General features: G+C 54.5%; 1 protein-coding gene across 5 annotated transcripts in view; it reads right to left on the bottom strand.

Annotated features, from left to right (window-relative positions):
- Positions 1-22,464, bottom strand: part of PTPRE (protein tyrosine phosphatase receptor type E) — a 95,131-nt gene that overhangs the window by 15,655 nt on the left and 57,012 nt on the right. For 3 of the 5 annotated variants that reach the window (XM_029245515.1, XM_029245513.1, XM_029245514.1), the window contains exons 3-10: positions 19,727-19,832; positions 19,342-19,415; positions 17,566-17,702; positions 12,200-12,290; positions 7,658-7,734; positions 6,943-6,979; positions 5,015-5,112; positions 706-825 (exon numbers count right to left, since the gene is read on the bottom strand). In XM_029245515.1, coding sequence (XP_029101348.1) covers positions 706-825; positions 5,015-5,112; positions 6,943-6,979; positions 7,658-7,734; positions 12,200-12,290; positions 17,566-17,702; positions 19,342-19,415; positions 19,727-19,832 — 740 coding nt within the window. Of the gene's footprint in view, positions 1-705; positions 826-5,014; positions 5,113-6,942; positions 6,980-7,657; positions 7,735-12,199; positions 12,291-17,565; positions 17,703-19,341; positions 19,416-19,559; positions 19,615-19,726; positions 19,833-22,464 lie in introns of those variants that run through there. The other 2 variants (XM_029245517.1, XM_029245516.1) reach the window with 1 other exon arrangement.

The following is a 22,464-nucleotide window of genomic DNA, read 5'->3' as shown; positions in this document are numbered from 1 at the left end:
TGTGTGTGTGTGTGTGTGTGTGTGTGTGTGTGTGTGTGTGTGTGTGTTTTGGGGAGGCAAGCAGGCCGGGGATAGTAAGAACGATGAAGCTCATCCTCTTTCCTTTTTTGCTGTGGTTTCTCGGAACCTCAGACTCTTATTTTGTAATCTAACTACACCCCTCACTCTACCTTCGATTCCTGATGACACGACCTTCTGCCTTTTCTGGGATTTTTTAATCTCTTAAACCTCTACTTCATCTGCCTTGCATACAGGTATCTTTATTGAAGACTGCCTTAAATCCTTTCTGGGAAGGAAGGATTAGCAGGAAATCAGTGGGAAAACTAATGAGGTGTTTCAGATATAATTTTGAAACTGCTAAAAAAAACCTCACCTCACCATTCCAGCGTGTGAAATGACACTGTGTCACTGAGTGGGGACCCCCATGGCCCTCCCACTGACTCGACTTCCTCCACCCAGAAAGGTCCCTGGGAGCCAGGAACATCCGGCACTGACTCAAGGCCCACGTGCACCTGTCTGCCATCTGCCCTGTAGACTCACTGCCTGGGCCCACTAACGACCGTCCCACATCCCCGCCCGGCACTTCCTCCAGCCTCATCCTCCACTCGTGAGAGCCGCGGGCAAAGCGCTTCCTATTATAAACGGAGACGGGTATTTACTCCCTACCCTGCTTCTCCAGAAAAGTCCAGGATGTAACGTGCTTACGGACTGAATGCAGAACTTCCGGATGGTGTAATCCACCAGGACCACGCAATCCTCCACACACACCCGGATGCTTCCGTAGGTCCAGCAGCCCTGGTCCGGCCAGTACTGATAGCACTTCTCCTGCGTGGAACAATTGAACAGAAACAATAGGTCTGTGGGGACCTTTGAGCACCTCGTTGCCCCCTCCTTGGCCATGGCCACAAGGCCTCACACACACCAGCTTCCCGTGAAACAGTCCTCAGCTGGGGAAGTGTGTTTCCATCTTATCAATGGGGAAACTGAGGCCACACAGCTGATGAATGGCAGGGCTGAGACCAGGATCGGACCATTTCCAGTTCATGTCTCATTCACTCATCCACTCGCTAACCCCACACATCAACCGAACCGTCTGGCTGAGCTGCTCCCTGTAGAGCTGGGGACCAGAGCAGAAGTGGCCTCACCTGGGAGGGGCCGCCCTAAGCCCCGGAGGACCACGTGCTCCCCAAACACTACCCGTCGCATTCAGCGGGTCGTTTTTCCTGCCCAGCACTAAGGACAAACTAAATTTGCATCCCGCCCGTCCTCTGTGGGAGAGTCATGAGCCTGTGGTCAGCTGAACGTTCCTAATTTTTCTCCAGCCAGGAGGAGCCCGATGTGGGAATTTGCGGAGCGGGCGCGTGGTCATGGAGAGGCCCTTCCTTTGCCTTCCCTCCCCCGGAACTACCAAAGGGCCACACGAGAGGGTGGGGATGGGGCCTCCGGCCCCCGATCCCAGGTTGTCCTCCTACAAGGAGGACCTGAAGGCATGAGGCCCGCCTAAGGGGGAGACACCGGCTCCACAGCCACGGGAGAGGCCCTGGGGTCAGCAAGCCGTTTACCCTGGAAACTGCCCACAGGGCACAGCTGTCGAGTCACTGATAATCTGATAAAACAAGAGTCAGCTGGTATTCACCAGCGCCCAGAGCTTGTGTGATGACACCCACCAGACAACTTCCCCTCCACGGCCCGGGCCCGGGTGACTCGGAAGGGACTCCGAGGAGAAGCCAAGCCCTGAAGGTCCTGGTTCAGGACAGTCTTGGCCTCCTAGGGACCCTCCAGAGATTCTCACCTTGACAAACTCTCACTCGGGGACCCGAGGGCTATTTCTCAGGCCGCCAGAGGGCTCAGTGTGTGCACTGTTTCCACGCCCTCGGCCTCCCGTCTACATGGCTCCCGTCTACATGGCGGGTGCCGTCCCCTCCCTCCCATCAGATCATGAGACGCCAGAGCAGCTGCATTTCGCAACATCAAGTCAGGATGTTGAAGCCAGGGAGACCACAACAGAAGTGTAAGCGATTAAGAAAAAGGGAACCCTATTGAGAAACGATTTCATCTGAAACGGTGAAAATCAAGACACAGAAGCAGGCCAGCTCTGAGTCACAGAGATAGAAAAATGCAGTAGGATCTTTCTGTAGAGAAAGATGGAGGGAAAATGTCAAGTAACGTAGCAACAGGATCACTGATGGGGGAGCTGGGGGCGTCTTCTGAGTCCCACCGCTTCTGCACTGGTCTCGTTGTGTCTCATGTTTATAAACGAGCCCCCAGAAGCCTGGTCCCAGGGGACAGCTGGTCCCACGGGACACGGGGCTCCAGGTCAGCCTCCTCTTCTAGGGCCAGGTCCTGCCGCAGCACCTGCCCAGAGCTTGGGGACACCTCCTGTGCAGCCACCCTCCCCCCCTCCCCCCAGGGCCGTGTCCCTGCCCCGGAACCCCCTGCTTCCTCCCCTTTCTGGCGAGAGAGGAAGGCCAGGGCAGGATTCACACAGAGAAGGCTGGCCCTCCCCAGCCCCGTCCCAGCTCCCTGGAAAACAAAAGAAAACCCCTTTCCTGTCCCCGACCCGAAAGTGTGTGCGGAGCCTCTTCTGGTGCTTTCTTTTTTTTTTTTTTCATCTTTATTGGAGTATAATTGCTTTACAATGGTGTGTTAGTTTCTGCTTTATAACAAAGTGAATCAGTTATACATACACATATGTTCCCATATCTCTTCCCTCTTGCGTCTCCCTCCCTCCCACCCCTCTAGGTGGTCACAAAGCACGGAGCTGATCTCCCTGTGCTATGCGGCTGCTTCCCACTAGCTATCTACCTTACGTTTGGTAGTGTATATATGTCCGTGGCACTCTCTCACTTTGTCACAGCTTACCCTTCCCCCTCCCCATATCCTCAAGTCCATTCTCTAGTAGGTCTGTGTCTTTATTCCTGTCTTACCCCTAGGTTCTTCATGACATTTTTTTTCCTTAAATTCCATATATGTGTGTTAGCATACGGTATTTGTCTTTCTCTTTCTGACTTACTTCACTCTGTATGACAGACTCTAGGTCTATCCACCTCATTACAAATAGCTCAATTTCGTTTCTTTTTATGGCTGAGTGATATTCCATTGTATGCACAACCTGCCAAGCCTGAATCAGGAAGAAATAGAAAATATGAACAGACCAATCACAAGCACTGAAATTGAAACCGATTAAAAATCTTCCAACAAACAAAAGCCCAGGACCAGATGCCTTCACAGGCGAATTCTATCAAACATTTAGAGAAGAGCTAACACCTATCCTTCTCAAACTCTTCCAAAATATAGCAGAGGGAGGAGCACTCCCAAACACTTTCTACGAGGCCACCATCCCCCTGATACCAAAACCAGACAAGGATGTCACAAAGAAAGAAAACTACAGGCCAATATCACTGATGAACATAGATGCAAAAATCCGGTGCTTTTTTGGGCGGAACAAATTAGTGATGGTGGTGGCCGCTAGGGCTGCCCCGCCTGCCGCCTGGCCTCCCCACCCCTGCCCCAGCTGAGCTCCCCACGGCCTGTCACTTCCATCTCAACCGGCAGCCCCGCCCTCCAGCCCGGGCCCCAGCCAAGCTGCCTGGGCTTCGCTGGGGACAGGCCAGCCAGCCCCAGGCCAGTGCGTGATGATGGAGCACAGGGCGCGGGGTCGGGGGAATCAGTGCCTCTGGGCCCGTGCCTGGCCGAGTGCCAGGACACGCAGACCCTGGGAAGAGATCAGCAGGACGGACGTCTCTCGCCAGGCTGGGTCTTCCTCTTGGCCTGCTCGCACCCACCCTCGTGCTGGCCCTCACGCTGCAATCTGCGAGAAGAACAGTCTCCCTGCCGCCAGCGTCCGTGCCTCCAGCTCCCAATTCTTTCCTTCTGGAGAGCGAGCGAGAGCTCACTTCCTAAAGCACAGGCCCCTGCTTACTGCCGAGAAACCCGCCAAGGGCCTCCACTGCCCACCCGTCTCAGCCCGACGTTCAAGCCCCAAGCCCCAGTTCCCTGGTGCATTTGTAGCCGCTCTGTCCCCCGTGTGGGCGTCCTGGTTCTGGGTCCAGCACATTGCTCCCGGCCTTGCGAACACGCCTCCCCGCCCCAGTGCCTCTCTCCACCTGCATCCGATGCAGTCCCTCCCCGCAACAGCCCAGTCTTTGAGACCCAGCAACACCATCACCCCCTAAATGAGCCCTCCTGCCCTGGTCCTAGCCCAGGACCCACGGGGGGCCGCCCCTCCTCTCCTCCACACCTCCAGAGCCACAATCATGCTGTGTTCCGGTTTATCCTACAGGGGTCTGCGTCCCTCCCGGGCCACCGCTGTCCCCGTTATTCTCTATATTTTCTGTCACCTCCTGACATAATCTACATTCACGTGCTCTCCGTTTGGCGGCAGCCCCCGTCAGTGGAATAGAAATTGCTTGAGGGGTCTGCCGGGCGGCTGACTACGTGCACCCCACCTGGGGCAGCCCTGTCCAGGAGACAGAGGCCAACGTGTACCTGTCCCCGTAGGAAATGAACCAGCTTAACCTAGAGATTTCAAGTTCTTATAATGTACATGCATTACATAATTAGCATAATTAGAAACAGCTAATTAAACACCCTGACACGACAAATCAATATTACTTCAATGCGCCTTGTTTTTTCAAATGCATTTCTCTGGTCTGAGTAATACGCAGGAAATCATTTTTTTTATGGTCTGAGGCTCCACACATTATATGTCCAGCATACTAAAGATCTCTATATTAAAATCCATCGCTCCCACCATGGAGTAGCCCACCAGGGATGACCCTCAGTTGAAAGAAGAAAATTCTGCATCATTTTTACATCATAGTCTAAGACAGTGAGATCCTTGGAACACAGAGAATTTATTTCAAAATAAAAATGCTGTGAGCCACTGGGTGTTTTTTCTCTTCTGCAGTGATAAGCGGCGGGGGGGCGGGACAGAAAGGAACAGGAAGTGGTAAGCATACCCCCAGCGAAGCAGCTGAGAAGAAGGTGCCGGTGACTCAGAGGCTGGGCTTACCTCTTTCCTTTCTTTCAGGTTCGTCAACATGACGATGGTTGCAGACTTCTGCTCCCAGATCATCCTCCAGAAGTCATTCACTGTCTCCTGCTTAGGGCCTGTGAGCAGACGATGGTCCCAAAGTCAGACCGAGAGGTCGCTGCGAACCCCAGGCCTGTGGCCCTGGCCCTCAGGCCCCGGGAACGGCTTCCCCACCCACCCTGAGGAAGGGGGTGCTGGGTCTGCTGGTCCATTTCACACCCTACAGAGTCCCAGAACCGGAGTAGGCGGCAGCCTCCCCATTCTGTCCTACCACTCCCCCCCTCGATGTCCCGCTGGGGCTGGGAAATCCTCAGGAGCTAAGTAAGACCCAGTTGGGTGATGATCTTCCTGGGCCATAAAGGCTATTCAAATGGGAGCTGGGTTTCAAGCTGCCTGTCAAAGTGGTTTGTGGCCACTGGGGTGCTTGTCAAAGCCTCAGAATATGACCCTCCATCCAGAACTGCTGAAGCAGAGAGAGAGAGAGAGAGAGAGAGAGAGAGAGTGTGTGTGTGTGTGTGTATGTGTGTGTGTGTGTGTGTGTGACAGAGAGAGAGAGAGAGAGAGACTGCAGGCTGACTGACCCGCGTGCCATGTCTAACCCCCATTCCTCTGAGAACATATCATCTTCTGGCTGCCCTGACAGCCAGTAATGCTGTCCAGTGAGATGTGGGTTGAAGTCCCTGGGGAGGGGATCTGAACAAAAGATAAAGTGTCCCTGGAAGAAAGTCCTCTGACCATTGCCCTCTTCCCTGCCTGATTAGGGACACAGTGCCTTGAGGTGCAGAAGGCCATGCTGTGACCCTGAGGATGACGCCATGGAGGGTGGAGAGGTATAAAAGAGGCCCCTCTCCCCTGAGCTGCCGCCCCAGCCCTGCGCTGCTTCCCCTGGAGGTCTGCTTACAAGAACGAAAAAGACATTTCAGTTGGTGTCAGCTAGTGTTTGTCAGGTTTTCTGACATTTAAAGCTGGGCCTATTCCTGACGGACGGTGGGCGTATGTGTATCTCCCTATTTTTCAGGGAATGTGCATTTAAGATGTTGATCTACACTGAATTTTGGGACCCACAGCTCTAAAGACTCTTGCTGAGGAGTCAGGACGTCCAGGAAACCTAGTTTTAGCTCCAATGACACCCAACCGCACCAGTACTGGCTCCTGGGGATGCAACCCCTGGGCAGATGGGAGATGCTGGATTGAAAGTAATCCCCAAACCCGACAACTTGGAAGCCACATAGAGCTTAGCCAGCCGAGGGAGATTCAAGGTTTTCTAACGCAAGTATCGACATGCTGAAGTGGCAACCCAGACCACTGGGTGTCTGGGTTTAAATCATGCAGGTGTGGAAACAGATCGTGTGTCTTTCTGCACATACACATCGTGTGACTGCACATCTAACATGCCTGTTGTATGACAGACGCCCCCAAACGCTCCATGTCTGTCTGCCCTGACCACAGACGGGGGGCATATGCTCTCAGAGGTTCCAACTCTTCTGCTCCTTTGAAACCCTGTTCCTAGGAGGAGTTTCATCACCTCACAGTATAATGCTTCTCAAACTCTACTGAGCAGAATGACCTGGGAACGCTGGCCAAAATGCAAATTCAGGGACAGCAGCAGGCTGGGGGTGGGGCCTGAGCTGCTGCATTTCTGACCAGCTCGCAGGGGATGGGACACTCCTGGCCAGTGAAGCAGACACAGTGAGTGGCAGTGCTGTGTGAGATTCATGACAGCTTTGAACTCTGTGCTTCGGGAAAGGCTAGACGGACTCTGATCAGCTACGTAAATGTAGCAGCACACACACGTACAAAAAGCCGACATAAACCCTCAGGATGGTTGGTACCGGATAAAGAAGCAATCACCTTCCATGTCATTTTACCAAAATCATGTTCAGAAAGTAACTTAACAAAAAGCTTACCTTGAGCTGCGATGAATTTATTCTTCTCTTTATAACCCTAGAAAAATAAAATCAGATTTATAATTTTTCAAAATTATCGTTGTGGAAGGATTTTGTTGTTGTTACGAAAATAACACATATCCATCGTGAAGAATTTGGAAAACACAGAAAAGTACAAAGAAAACTCACCAGGAATTCCAGAAATAACATGCTATTTTTGTATATCCCTCTCCAGTATTTTTTCTGTGACTACCTTCCCAGACACACACACAAGCAGAAACACAGACACACACGTATATATATATATATTTAAATTGGTTAATATGTACACATTCTCTTATACTGAATTTTTATGATAATTTAAAATTTCTATTAAATGATCTTTTAAGGTTCAACTAAAATGGATTCTTAATAATCCACTGTGTATGATTTTACCACAATTTATTTAACTGGTCCCCTCTGTTCTGTTTGGTCAGTGATATAAGTAAGGCTGTAATGGACATCCTCAGGGCTTATCTGCATCTTAAGAACAAATCCCCGACACAGGTGCTAATTCAAAAGGCCCAGCACTTTCATGCTCTGTGCTGTGACCAGTGTGGCCACTGCGCTCAGGAAAGTTGTGACAATTTACATCTGTGGCCCCAGAGAAGAAAGTGTCCAACGGTCATGATTCACACTCAACCCCCAATGGTCCAGGCATGAGTGTCATGCTGGGTGGGGGGCTGGGCATACTTACATCTATGTATGAAGCATTGATGTAGTCTGAACATGGGGTTCCGTCCACCTGGCTTAAAATTACCCTGGAATGGTCATCTGCAAAAAAACCCAACACAAAAACCATGACATTAGGACAAGGGAATCACATGCACAGTATTAAACACTACAAAGGACATAACCATGGTGATCACGGGACAGAAGGGACATTCTTCTTAAACATTCCCACGAGATCCTCAGTGCCCTGAGGTCGGGGATGCACCTGTTGTACCTCAGCACTGAGGACAAGCCAGGCCCCAAACAGGAGCTCAATACAACCTGTGGGATGATGACAGGTAAGAATTTCAGGGTCCAGGAGTCGGTCTGCTGAACCATCACGTAGACACAGCAGAACGTGCGGGACCCCTACAGTGTGATGGCAATATCCTCTGAACCCCAAACCAGGCCCCAGTACTGACCAGTGAGGGTACCCTCAGGACCACTTCCGGGGTCCAGTCTCCCAGGCTTTCCAGGAGGAGCACAACTCTGCCTCTGGACACACGGACACAAGGCTCTGGGGTTTGGGACTCCAGACCCCAGTCCTCATGTTCAGGTCTGCCCCAGAGCAGAAAGGTAAGCCACACTCACACGGACTGCGTGGGCAGGATGGGCCACTGCCTGGAGGATTCTGGTCTGTGGTACAAGTGGTTTTCCAGTGTGGGAGGGCCGAACAGGGAGGGCTGTGTATGTAGTGTGTGTGTGTGTGTGTGTGTGTGTGTGTGTGTGTGGTGTGTACTTGTGGGGTGTATAGTGGTGTGTCTTGTATACAGTGTGTGTAATGTGTGTTGTATTTATGTGAGTGTGGTGTATATATGTGTTTGTGGTGTGTATGAGTATGCTTGTGGTATGTATTTGTGTGTACACACATGTGGAAGAGTTTTCAACCAGGGCCCTATGTGACCTTCATGGGTCCAGGTCACTTCTGCCTTCATGGGCCCCTTTCTCCAAAAGAAAAAAATTACACATTTTACTTTACAACTGTATTAGTAGTTGGTATAAAGATGAGTGTGAGGGGCTTCCCTGGTGGCACAGTGGTTAAGAATCCGCCTGCCAATGCAGAGGACACGGGTTCGAGCCCTGGTCCAGGAAGATCCCACATGCCGTGGAGAAACTAAGCCCGTGCTCCACAACTACTGAGCCTGCGCTCTAGATCCCGCTAGCCACAACTACTGAGCCTGCGTGCCACAACTACTGAAGCCCGCGCGCCTAGAGACCGTGCTCCACAACAAGAGAAGCCACCGCAATGAGAAGCCCACACACCGCAACGAAGAGGAGCTCCCGCTCGCCGCAACTAGAGAAAGCCTGCGCGCAGCAACAAACACCCAATGCAGCCAAAAATAAATAAAATAAATAAATACATTTATTAAAAAAAAAAAAAAAGATGAGTGTGAACCAGGCTGGGTTAGGTATATATTTTCTTCTGATTCACAAAGAAATTAGATGGTTTTATGGGTCCCTACAGGTGGTGTGGCCCCGGCCCTGGGTCTCCCCACTGGTGTGTAAGCGGCCGGCCGCTCCCAGGAGTAGAAATATGAAGGATGCCCAGACTCGGCCCGGGGCCCGGGGATCAAGCTGCTTCCGCGTTTATTATGCTGCGCTGGGCACAGCACATGGTGGGTACTTCGTATGTATTTACTGCATTAATTATTGAATAGTTCCACGTCCTGGCCCCTGCTTTGTTCCCTCCTAGTCACAGGCTGTACGTCTCCCATTTACATGGAAGGAAGCTGGGTTGACTGCGAGCTGTCTGGACACTGTACCACTGCTGCTAGCGAGCACAGCCAGTGCAGCTCTCAGGGTCAGTCACGGCCCACACAGGGCTGTCAGGGTGCCCAACCTCAAACTCACAGCCCACAAAGGCTCGGCCATGAGACCCTTCTGCTCAGGGGCTGACAGCCCTGAGGCAGAAATAGCTCTGGCTGAACATGTATAAAGCTAGTTGAACATAATTTGGACCAATTTACCCTTTTGAGGACAGCTATAGAAAGCAGGGGGTAAAAAATAGCGTTCTGGTTAGATTTAGCATCTTGCAGTTCTAAGAGCTTCCTGTCTTTTTACTCTAAAAAGTCGCACTACTCTTTCAAAACACTATTTCCTAACATTACCAGGTGTTGGCGTTTTTTTTCCAGAAAAGAGGATGCTCTCTTGCTACCGGCCGTGGAGCCCTTGGAACATGCAGCCTCTCAGCACGCCCGGCACCTTGACCTCTGTCCTCAGAGCTCCCTAGAGCCACATCCAGGACTGGGCTCCTGCCCCAGGGGCACCTCATAAATCTGATACAGTTACAGCCAATCTCTGCTTGGGGAAGAGGGCGAGGCGCAGGGAAGGTGTACCGGACTGAGGGCCTTGGGCCCCCGCCCCTCTCCCTGCCCGTTGACCCTGACCTCAACCTGAGTAAGAGAAGGGTCTCCCAGCCTTGGGGTGGGGAAAGCAGGTCTGGGAGCCCCCTGCACGATATCCCCGTGATCCAGCTGCCCCAGGGCATCTCTGGCCAATTGCTCAGTTTAATCAGATACGCTCCTCCTATGTCTGGCTGATGCCAAACGCCAGATGCCACCCAGCTGGCCGTCTCCAGGGCCCACCCCGAGTATCTCCAGGCCACTGCTCCGTAAACGCATCCTCCCACCAACGTGAAACACTCACATTCTGGCAGAGGTCCCGTGGGCCCTTGTGGATGGCCAGCGCCCTCCGTTACCTCTGACGTGGCACTCCTGGGCCAGGAGGGGCTGAGGCAGGACCCACATTTTCCTACCTGCAGGAAAGGCCAACTCACTTCCACGGTACGAGCTGGAGGACACGGCTTAGAGATGCTGTGCCGGACCAGGTCCTGCTGGTCCCCGCTGGTGATCCTCTGGGGAGGCGGTGCCCACTCCCCCAGCCATCACATCTGGGAGCAGTGGTGGGTGCAGGTAATTCCTACACCTGGCTGCTAATTCCGCCCGGTTGAGCTCCCACCCAAACGACTCTTAATCGGCAATGTAATCGTTAGCTTTAAAAGATACAGTGTTCAGTGAGTGATAAGGCCGGGAATGCAGGTGAGGAACCTGGGAAAGGGCTTTGGCGCTGAGTGGGTCCTCCACGTGTACGTTCTGCAGGCAACGCATCAAGTAATTAATTCAACTAATACTAGATGCTAACTTCCAAATATCCCGATTTTTATTCGACCAACAACATTCCAAAGACCCCCAACCTCCTGCATGGTTTTACTTTCCCTTGAGCTATTCAAGCCGCGAAACTTGCCTCCGATAAGCCTCACCCAATCTAACAGCAAGTCCTCTCAACGTGATCATTGCAGTGTGTGCAGAACCTGACCCTGGTCCAAGCCACCCTCTCAGCTCGGCTGTGTGACCACAGTGGCCTCCTGACCCGTCTCCCTGGTGCCCCCTTGGCTGCCTCTACAAGTATGTGTTGGATGGCAGACTACTTAGTTAATTTCTCTGGTTTTAGTTGACCCAGGCTCGTGGTGGGCCCTGCAGAAAACACCCACAAAAAACCAAAAAAAAAACCCAAACAAAACCACAAATAAATCCTACACACGTAAGATGGGAAAGAATTGTTTCTATCAAGTGCCGATAATCCAGACACCACACAGATGAGGCGGACCACAGCTTCTCCTACCTACAGAGCAGCCGGGCTCAATTCTAACCCTAAAAGTGCAACCAGGAGCGGACATGCCGAGGGCCAGCACAGGCCAGCTTGCTCCACCCCACGGAAGCACTGCCTCAGGAGGGAGGTGTTCCCTGGGACTCGGGGAGGCCTTGGTTTGGGGTTCAAACGTGAACTCCCTGGAGTTTTTTGAGGCTGCCCTTCTGTTAGTCCGATGGCAAAGCCAACAGGAGGGTCCAGGATGGAGGAAGGACGTCGCAAACTTCCCGGGCCAGCTTCCACAAAGGCAGCTTGGAACTCTGGGGGTCTGTCTTGGCACCGAGGCCAAGGCGCAGCCCATCCAGCAACGCCCCTGGACAGATGTGTCTGCTCCCCGGCCCCCCACCCCCTGGAGGCCGCCCTCCCCAGCCCATGGCCACCTTTAGCTGTGGTGGTAAAGATCCAGTTACTTCTAAGCCTTCCCACCAAGCTGCCAATGTCAGACAGCTCTCTTATTCTGCCACTTCTGTCCTTGGTACAGGAGCCTTGTTGCTGGTGGCAGGAGCACTGCGTCCAAGACGGGAGATGCCCAGGGCCACCAGCTGCCCGAGACCCAGGCACAATTTGGGTCCATAGGAGGAGCCCTGCCAGCCGGTGCGGGGGGCACCCCTCTTGGGCAGATAGACGAGGCAGCGCAGGTCTCAACAGCGAGCACAGGCTTGGCAGCCAGACCCAGAGCAACACAGGCTACCCAAGTCCTGGGCGGGAGACAGACACCTAGACTCCCAGCTGCGAAGGCTGAGCCGCTGCACTGACCCAGGCCCTGACCTCCAAGCCCCCGCGCATCTGCTGTCGGGACAGGCAGGGTCACCAGTAGCTGCAAGGCAAGGCTGAGTTTAGTCAAAATGCCACCCATCGCGCAAAAAAAGTAAAAGCTTACTGGGAAGGATGTTGGGATATCTGTTTTTCTCTCTGTTTTCTTCTTTATTGGCCAGCTCAAAAGTTCCCGGTACGTGTCCAGACGGCAGTGACTAGAAGAAAGCACAGGGTCAGCACTAAACGTGAGGAATCCAACACTGTGTTTACGTCACCTCCCGACTGAGCGCACGAATCCAGAAATCTGGTCTCTGAGCACCTCCAGTGCTGGGCCCATCTCTCTGCTCCTGCCTGTGGAAGTTTCTGCCTCAGGCGCTGGGCCGGCACCGGGCAGAGATGTGATGGAGACACAGGCCTCCCTCCCCTTGGGCCCGCTGTCTAGTGGGGCCAGCGGAGGTGCAGATAACCTGATGACCCATAGCTGGACCCCGAAGTGCATTAAGGCAGGGGCTGGCCCGTGCATTGCCACCAAACCCCCAGGACTCACAGTCCTGGTCCAGAGCAGGCCCTGCACAAGTACGTAGGAACTGGCCACAGCAGAGCTCTGATCCGGGAGCAAGGACCCAGATGCTGGGCTGAAGGACGAGCAGAGTGATGGCGAAGGACCGTCCTCGAGCCCTCACCTGCTGAGGACTTGGTGTGCTCTGAGGACCAGTGGGACAGGCACAGCTGGGGGGCTCCTTGAAAATGCAGATCTCAGGCCACCCCAGGCCCGCACAGCAGCTACCCACTTCCCCAGGGGACCTGCACGCACCGCCCTAACCCTCCCTTTGTCTTAGAGGAGGAAAATGAGTATAGGGGCTCAGCTAGGCCCCTAAAGCTGACGTGTGGCACAGCAGGTGTCAGCCCAGCGTCCTGACTTCTAGTTCTTTCCACGACTCAGAGGCCCTCGGCTCTTGTTAGCACCAACTGTCTTCCTGTTTGCTCGCTGCTGGGGGGGGGCTCCATGCTCAGGGGGGCTTCTCGAAGTGCACAGTGGGAGAGAGCCTTCTGAACCCCCAAATCACATCCTTCAACATTCAGCCTGACCGTCAGAGGAACCAGGGGTCACTGGTGTTAAAATCTATCGAGTGTTTACGAAGTGCCAGGCACTGAGGGAGGAGCTGGGTCACCTGCCTTCACAACTTACCTATTATCAGGTGACACCAGGATCACTCCTGTTTTGCAGGTGAGGAAAGAGAACCCCAGGGTGGCTGCAGAATTGTCCAGAGTCGCCTGCCTAGCACGTAGCAGGCAGTGGGAGGGCACGTGGAGCTGGCACCTGGACCACGAGAAGGGGACTCGCTTCCTTAAGTGTAGGGACAAGCGAGGGCTTCCCTGCGTCCGGCTATAAGTGCCCAGGAGACTGAGGCACAGCCTGGGATCAAAGCCAAGGCCCCGAGTCGGGTGTGCAGCCCACGGGGGCCCAGAGCCCCCTTCTCCCGGGTCGGGGGTTTCTCCATCACAGACCCAGCCCCGGCCAGCCCATGGCCTCTTTCCCACCACACCCAGTGGCCACAGGCAGAGGCTCTGCCAGGGCCAGTGTGGAGGCCCGCCCAGCGGGCACGTGGGCAAGGCTGGTGGGCAGTTCTCCGCCAGACCAGCACCTCCTCCACCGGGAGCTCTGCATCGAGCTGTCTTAACACTGAGTTTCTTGACCAAACCTCAACGTGAAATTTGTAGCAACATTCTAGAGCCTTCTCTTTTTCACCCCGAAGCTTTTTTGACCCCAGCACTGAAAACAAAAATGAGGCCTAGGACCATCGCGGGGGACGCATGACGCTGTGCGTTTGTCAAAACCCACAGAATGTGCGGCGCTGGACCCCTGACCCGGACTTTAGTTTGTAACAACGAGTCAACGTTGGCTCATCAGTTGTGACAAGTGTAACACACTCAGACGAGACGTTAATCGTTGCGGAAACTGTGCAGGGAAAGATGGGGTATAGGGAAACTTGGTACTTTCTGCACGATTTTTCTGTAAACCGAAATCTGCTCTAAAACATACTCTATTAAAATTAATAAATTAACAGAACAAAACAAAACCAAGAAGCCTCCCTCTTCCTCTGAAGGTTGGAGTGGCTGGAGGGGTCTGAGCGGTAAGGATGGACCCGGCTCTGCCACCCACAGCCGTGTGGCCCCGGCAGTGACCGGAGAGCAGAACACGGAGATGGGGTGATGATCCTGACTCTGTGGGCGGCAGCACAGAAGTTCACAGTGGAGGCAAAGCACTCTGCTCCCCGAATTTCTACTCCATTTCCAAGCACACAGAATGACCGCCCACACAGAGCAGGCCAGCACTTTCTCCTGCCGTCAGTCATGTCTGAGCTGCTCCAAAGGCACAGGGCTCATAAGAGAGCTCTGGGGCGGGCCGGGTGTGGTCTGCCATAGCTGGGTAACCCCTGCAGCGCCCCGAGTGAGCCGTGCAGCTAGCAGTTGGCTGATAACTACCTTGTGATGGATTGTCCGGTTACGTAAATTGGCTAAAGAGGGTTTGCTGGTTTGTTTGAGGTGACATTTTTAGGCACTGGGCTTAAAATAACCTGCTGGGACAGAGGCTCGTGGAAGAAGCTGTCTGGAGGGGGCCTTTTCCTCACCTGCAGGGACTTAACCGGGGGCCTGGAACAGACTCTGCTAGGTCAGCGTTCTACCATTGCGGGTGGAGACGGCAGACCGGACATTCAGAGAAGTCGTCCTGAGAAGGACGGCAGCTCAGACTCCCCTCATGCAGGAGCCAGGCTGAGCTGGGCACACACCTTACCTCTTTCACGTGTTAAGACACTCCCATGGGTGCTGGGGGGGGCCTCGTTTCATACACGAGGCCACTGAGGCAAAGGTTAAGGATGTCGCCCGAGCCCTCCAGGCTGGTAAGAAGCAAATCTGGGGCAGGCGCCCAGGCAGCCCGTCTCCAGCGTCCACGCCTTGATCACCCCACTGAACGGATCCCAGTGCCAGGCCCTCTTTTACTTCGTCAAGTTCACGGCAGCTTCCACTGGCCGTACACACAAGTGCCAACTCATTCGGATCGACTACTTTGGGGCTCGTCCGTCTCCCTGCAGTTCCTGGGAGAGGAGCTCAGGACAGAGGGTGAGCAAAGAAGAGGACGAGCGTCGAGGGCCCAGCTCAAGCGTGCCCACCAGTGGAGGCAAGAGCGGGCTGGTTACGGCAGCTGTGATGCTCTCAGTAGAGCCTGCCCTTCGCCTGAGAGAGGAGCAAACTGGGGTCCAGAGGGGGACGTGCAGCTGCCCTGGGTCCCCTGGAGCCAGGACCAGGCTCCATGCTGCTGGACTCGACCCCTCGACCCTGTCTCCCGGCCCTTCCCTGAGTGGAGGCCGTGGGCAGGAGGGCAGCTGGGAAGGCTGCTCAGTGGCAGGGGTGGGGCGAGCAGAGCAAGTCACTTGCTTTGGTTGGTACCCCAAAACCCAGGAATCAAGAAAAATCCCATTCAAATGCAACATCTAAAAAAATCTAAACGCAAGGGCTTCCCTGGTGGCACAGTGGTTGAGAGTCTGCCTGCCGATGCAGGGGACGTGGGTTCGTGCCCCGGTCCGGGAGGATCCCACATGCCGCGGAGCGGCTGGGCCCGTGAGCCGTGGCCGCTGAGCCTGCGCGTCCGAAGCCTGTGCTCCACAACGGGAAAGGCCACAGCAGTGAGAGGCCCGCGTACCGCCAAAAAAAAAGTAAAAAAGAAATAAAAAATCTAAACGCAAAAAAAATCCATGATAACCAAAATATCAAACTTTTAAATACCGTCAGGATCAGCAACAGCGTGGTGATAAGCCATGTCGGAGCCTGGGGCAACAGGAAACACCAGAGTGAGCCTGTCTTTATTTACAGTTGCGCTGTTTTGTTCATCATGGATTGCTTGCATTAATTTTGATGATTTTTAAAAGCTGCATGAAAATAGAATTTATCCAGATGACAGAGTGTTTTGGTGCTCCCTTAAATTTTGCACCTGGGACAAGTGCCTTACCTGCCCGACCCTCTTCCCGGGCCCTCGCTTTTGAGATGGTGGCACAGCCAGCGAGTTCTGACTCAGCCCTCCCTCGGCAAGGGCAGTCACCAGCCTCCACGTGGAGAAATACAAGTACAAGAGGAAACAGGACAAGAATGGACGTGGGGGAAATGGTCCTGTAGCTGCCAACTTGGATAGTCATTTTGAAAATGGAGAATTAACTTCTCTTGTCAGGCTGAGAGACTGCAAAACAATACTGCTTGGAGCTGTCTTTCACTATGACCTAATAGCTCAGAAAAGGGGATACATTTGGAAACAATTAAAAGGAAGCAAGATAAAGGCAGGTGAGGCTTGTGTTAAAAAATAAACAAAAGCACGGGTCTAAATGCGCCATCACCCTGCCATGCCCTCGTGGGTTGCTTCTGGATAAAAAGTCACTTGTCTGCAGCAGGAGTCATGCTGTCTTTAGATGTCACAATGGTACAACTCTTTGCTGTTTACCAAGTCAGAGCCTCATATTTGACCTGTGAGGTCATTAAGGCATCCTCCCACCCCTGCCCCTTCACAGATGACGGAAGCTGTGGCTTCCAGGAGAATAACTGATGGGCCGGGCGGGGCTGCGGTGCCACAGGCAGGGCCAGGACCAGGTGGTCCCCCTGCTGGAAACCCGTCCTCTTTCAAGCTCAACACCAGCGCACGGCTATATACGATATGAGGAAGATGCATAAAAGAAAACTCAAAACACGATCAGGGATAAACACTGGACAGCCAAATCTGAGACCACACTTCCCAGTGCGTCTTGTCTGCCTGCCTGCGCATCCAAGCATCTATAACTGTCTGTCTATCTATCTATCTATCTAGCAGATTCACAATTCATGGAACATTAAATTAAAAAATTAGCAACACAAGGGGAGGTGTCATTAATGTACATTTGCATTTTTGTTGACAGTAGGATCGGTTTGCTACCATCGGGCTGGACCAGTTCGTCAAATTCCTCTTAGCTGTTTCCATCATTAAGTTCACCCAGAACAGCGGTAGCAGGATGAACACACTGACTTGGGCAGAATCAAAGGGCTGTCCAGGCAGAGCTAGCGTCCCCTCAAGGCAGCCCCTCGACTGTTTAATTGACGTTGTGCAGGACGGTTTGGGGGCTCCTTTGCTCTCAGCGTGAAATTGTTATCCTGTGGTCCACTCAGGCCCCGGTCTTGCACATTATCGAGATAACGGTGTTTCCGTCACACTTGACTTTAGAACACGGCACCCAGGGTGTCTGAGCTGCAAGGAGGTTCTGAACCTCTTTCTCAACCATCTCATAAATGGGAATGAGGGTTAGCGGAGGGTCATCACGGCAGAAACCAGGTTTCCCTGGAACCCCATTTTTGGGACAGTGTCTCGATGGATGCCAGCATTCTGAGCCTTTGGGCTAATTTATCCTGAAACACGACATCCCATGTCCCAGCGCCCTTCCACGTGACAAGAAAGAGGGGCCCCAAACTCACATTGAACTCCTCCCGAAACCTCTTGCAGTCATCCGCCGACCGGACCCGGATCTCCTCCTCCAGGTGCCCCACGGGGATGGGAAAGTACTTCTTGGGCCCCGAGGGGGACCTGCTGAGAAGCATCACCCTTTGCTGCTCTGTGGGATCAACAGAAATACAGGGCTTATTAAGCCATATTCCCAGATGGGTGACATTAGCCAGACAGACGGACAACGTTCCTGAGGAAATGACACAGCTGGAGGGGGACAGTCGCTCAGATCATGAGCAGCTGAACGCAAGGTCTGTCTCTTTTAACACACCCTGATCACTCGTAGTGACAGACGGACGCCCCTCTGGCTGGCGTCCCCTGCTCTTACCAACCAGACACGCCTCATCTTCCCAGCTCACTCGCCCATCAGCCACCTCTCCTTCCTCAAGGGATTCAGGTGGCTTCACACTCCAGCTCAACTGTCCAGGTTTGAAATGGAGCAGAATAACAATAGGTTTCTGGGCGCAAATTGGTAACAGGCTGGGAATCAGTTCCGGTATGAGTCTCCCGCAGCCTCGTCTTCTTTGTAACAACTAGTCCTGGTTACTCAAGCCCCATAAGCTCCAAGAGAAATAAGAGAAACCATTGCTGTTTTTTTCTTTTTTTGGGGGGGGGAGGGGCTGGCGGCACTGAAAAGGAGAAGGACCAGACTTCAAGGGTGTCCCCGGACAAGCTGCTTTCACAAATTCAGAGTGAGACCGCAAGTGACACCCTGGCATGTGCTTCTCTTCCTAGGGAACCGAGCTGCTGTTCTCAACAAGGTCAACTCTATTTTGCTGTCACTTGCAAAAGGGCCTGTCCCCACCTGCAGAGCTGTTCTGAAGGCCAGCCAAGAACTCCCTCCAGGGCTCATTCCTCCTGAGACAGTCACTCTAGCATGAGCAGGCGGCCTAACCAGCCCCAACTTCCTCCTCCCATCCAGGCTATTGGGACGTGCAGGGCAGGGAGAAGGGGGCAGGAAGGTGGCGCCCGGAGGCCACGTGTCATCATGAAACCAGGGTCACGGGTCTCCCAGCACGACAGAACTGCCCTCCTGGGTCTGGCTGAGGTCCTTTGCTGCCGATACTCTTTGTCGTGGGCCGGGTCGGTTTTGTAATTCATCTGAAGTCTGACGGCACCTCTGCTCCCCCAAACCACGGGACAACCAGGCAGCAAGCTGACTGAGGAAGTTGTAGTCACTGGTGTGAACAATATTTTTAAAAGCCTCTGCCTCACATACCTTTCTTGGACATCTCAACGCGTGGGAAGAAAACCAATGTGCCTTTGTAAGCAGAATTTACAAGTCAGTAGCTGAATTTGGAACCTCAAAGAAAGGCAGGAAATTCCCCCTGAGCTACTCTGAGCCTCCCTGCTAAGCACTTTGGTACATCAATTCCCTTCTTTTAGCTGATCGGAAAACTGCAGATTCCAGGGTGGCCCTTTCGAGAACTGTACATTATGATCCCACCTGTCTCAGCTTAGGACGATCGAAGACTTACTGATAAATTTTATATGTTGAAATCCTGGAAAAACGACAGGATATGAACAGTGTCTCCCCCAAAGCCACAAACTGAAATGCCTCAAACGTCTGTTTCACACCGGACAGAAAACGACAGTAGTTTTGAAACGGGGAAACTCCGGTTATAAAGGACGGCATGATACCAGGTAAAGCCAGATGAAAGTCGCAAAGCCAGAGGAGTCCATCATTTAAGTGTTAAGGTGTTAGAAAGGCACGGCCCCCCCAGGCCCGGCCCAGTCCGGCCCCCTACCTTGCTCTTCTAGGATTCCGTTAGGCATCTTCTTGTCGTTGGAGCTGACCACTGCCTTCCTCTGCTTCCTGAACCTTAGAGACACAGACGCGTGAGGTGTCAGCACAGGGAGCTTGCTGAGAGTCCAGAGCCCCGGGGATAGCCACCAGGTGAGCCCCGGGGACAGCCACCAGGTGAGCCCCGGGGATAGCCACCAGGTGAACCCCGGGGATACCCACCAGGTGAGCCGAGAGAAGCTGTTCCTGCTGTTCATGGCTGAGCCACTGCCCTGGCCCCTTGGCCCCGCCCCTGCTCTGCCCTCTGCCACCCAGCCAGCCCCCGCCTGCTCGTCTGCATCATTTCCTCCCTAGCAGGTGTGGGTGAGCCAGTGCCCGGGCACTCCTACCTGAAGAAGTAGGCTGCAAGGAACAGGAACAGCAGCAAGGGGAGCAGCAGCCAGGCCAGCAGGGGCTGGGGCGCGCCGGGGGCCGGAGGGCCGGGGGCCGGAGCGCCTGGGGGCAGAAGCAGGTCCCCGTCAGGACCCGAGGCACAAGGGGAAGCGGGCTCTGGGCAAGGAAAGGTTCCCAACACCAGACCTCGCAGTTTGCAAAGTGGCCCTCCCACCAGCCCCACTTCCCTGATGCCAGACCCCGCTTTAGAGGTCACCAATTCGTCCCCCCCATCCCAGCGGCCCAGGACACCAGAACCCTCCTTTACAGTTTACAAACTCCCTTCGTCAACAGTCCTTCCTCCTGGACACCAAAACCTCACTTCACAGTTTGCCAAGTAGTCACTCCCTCTCAACCCTTCTTCCCTGACACGAGAACCCCACTTTACAGTTTGCAAACTCCCTCCTTCATCTCCCCTTCTTCCCGGACCCCACTTTACAGTTTGCAACTCAGTTCACCATCCTGGTCCATTGGGTCCACAAAGGCCCCTCTACTTAGATGAGCAGCGTTGACACCAAGAAGAAGCTGAGCTGAGGATGTGATGACCTGACGTGTCCAAGGCCCCCTGCTGCTGGGTAGTGAAGGCCCAGACCCCCGTGTGACCTGTTTCCCCAGGTCCCAGGGCACCTGTCCCTCCCCCTAACGGGAGGTGGAGGAGGGTGGGAGTGTAGATGCCTTGCTGCTCTGTCCCAGGACAGTGGCCCGTGGTCGCATGGTGACCCGGCCTCCCGGAGCCGTGAGCTGCCAACCTCACCCGCCCAGAGGAAAGCTGCTGACCAGGCACCACCCGCGCTCCCCTTTCATCTGTCTTTCCTGGACCAGAAGGTGCCACGTCCCTGGACCCAACGTGGCTGCCCAGGGCCTGGCCCGCAAGCCCGAATTCCAGGGGGCTCTGGTGGCCCGGCTGCCACCCTCAGAGCCCACCCCTCGCCCAGTGTTCTGACTCAGCTCCTGTGCCCTCAGACTGCCCTGCGGCGCCCTCCTCTCCAAAGCGTCCTCGCTCGCCAAGGAGCACCTCAAAGGCCCCTCGTCCACGAAGCCCACGCAGCTCCCCTCCAGTGGATCCCAGAGGGGCTCTGTGTGCCTTTAGCACATAGCCTATTCTCCTGGGGGAACAGGCCCGGGGGGCCCGCCTTCACCCCTGTTTCAGTGGAAGCCCCTAGAAGGCATGACTGGACCGTCATCGCTCTGAGTCACAGAAGCACCAACAGGGCCCCTGAGCCCAGCGGGGGCTCCACAGCCCCGCAGCCCCCCATCTCGTACCCCTCCCCACGTATCCCAAAGGTGTAATGGGTATCTCACCCCTGGGCCGGGAGCTCTGCCGCTGGGGCCCTGCGCTGACGCCGGCACCCTGTGGGTGGTCAGTGCTATACTCCTAATGAACGAAGGACTCTTACAGACCTGAGTGACTGCTAGACGTGGAAGTATTAAAACCTGAGGACAGCGGTGAGGAGGTGACCTCAGCCACCGTAAACCTGGCCAACCTACGACACGCCCCCGCTCCAGGCTGCCCCACGCCTCTGCCACCTGAGCTAGTGATGTTCAGGGACCACCGCAGCTGTGCTGGGAGGCTGGGGATGCCAGGCTGAGATCTCTGCTCAGTCCCTCCCTGGGAGCCCCTCCGCTACAGAGGCTCCTCCGTGACCCTAGGAGCCGACCTGCCTGTGGCCTCCCTGCCTGCAGCTCCTTGGAGCACCCCCGAACCCTGCCAGGGCCTTGGAGCAACTCAAGCCCAGACTGATGGGGGAGACGCCTGCTACCAAGGGGCAGAGCTGGGCCCAGCCCCAGAGAGGCCACTCAGCTCCATCCCTGCCCGTCCAGATGCAGCCGCAGAGCCTGACATGTGCCCTTCTGCTCTCCTGGGGCATCCCTTCTGTCGAACTCCCCACTTCTGCATTTGCTCAGCTTAACCATGGCAGTGACTGACGGGCCAGCTCGTAGGTCCGAGGGCTGGATGGGCCTAGCTGAGCGTGCAGGCCTGCCGGGAGCTTCAGGTGGGCACCGGGATCACAGACAGCCCACCCCTGGGGCCGTCAGGGGCTCCAGGGTCCAGCCTCCGCTTTCATGCTGCCCGGAGTCAAGGCTGCAGTTACAGACGTGGGCAATTCCACGGCACACCCTCAAGGAGCGAGGCGGAATGACCCAAGGCCCCCAGAAAGGGGCCGTGTACCCGGACAGAAGCGATGGGCCACAGGGACAAATGGGTTCCCCTGCTCGGGGTCTCTGTCAGTTGTCAGCAGCCGCGTCTGTTATGGAAGATGGAGGTCAGGCGGGAACAGTCAAGGACGAGCAGGCCCCGTGGGGCTCCGGGAACTGGCGGGGTGTCCATGCCCTGTCTGCAGGGCTGGCCGCGTCTTAGCCCCAACTCACGGGGGCCAAGGAGAGGTGCACGTGGCATGCTCAGTTCTTCCAATTTACCGAAGGAAGAAATCTATATTTTTACGTAAAAAATATCTGATTTTTAAATATCGGTAAGCAATTCAACCCAAATACAATTTTGAAAACCAATGTGGGTCAGAAAAACCCTCCGCAGGCTGGGCTGTGTTCTTGGGCACCAATGGGCTCCCGACGGGAAGTCAGGGTGATGACTAAGAGGAAATTCAAGTCTCTTTCTGTTTTCATTTCACGGTGATGTGACTCAGACTGGGTGGGGCTGAGGGTCACGGTTGGGGAGCAGAGCGGGGCTCTCCTGGAG

Source organism: Monodon monoceros, unplaced genomic scaffold, assembly GCF_005190385.1.
Source record: "Monodon monoceros isolate NGI ecotype Baffin Bay Population unplaced genomic scaffold, NGI_Narwhal_1 Super_Scaffold_4, whole genome shotgun sequence".
Lineage (NCBI taxonomy): Eukaryota > Metazoa > Chordata > Mammalia > Artiodactyla > Monodontidae > Monodon > Monodon monoceros.
The sequence above is the reverse complement of the archived record's forward strand: the minus strand, read 5'-3'. Positions and strand labels throughout refer to the sequence as shown.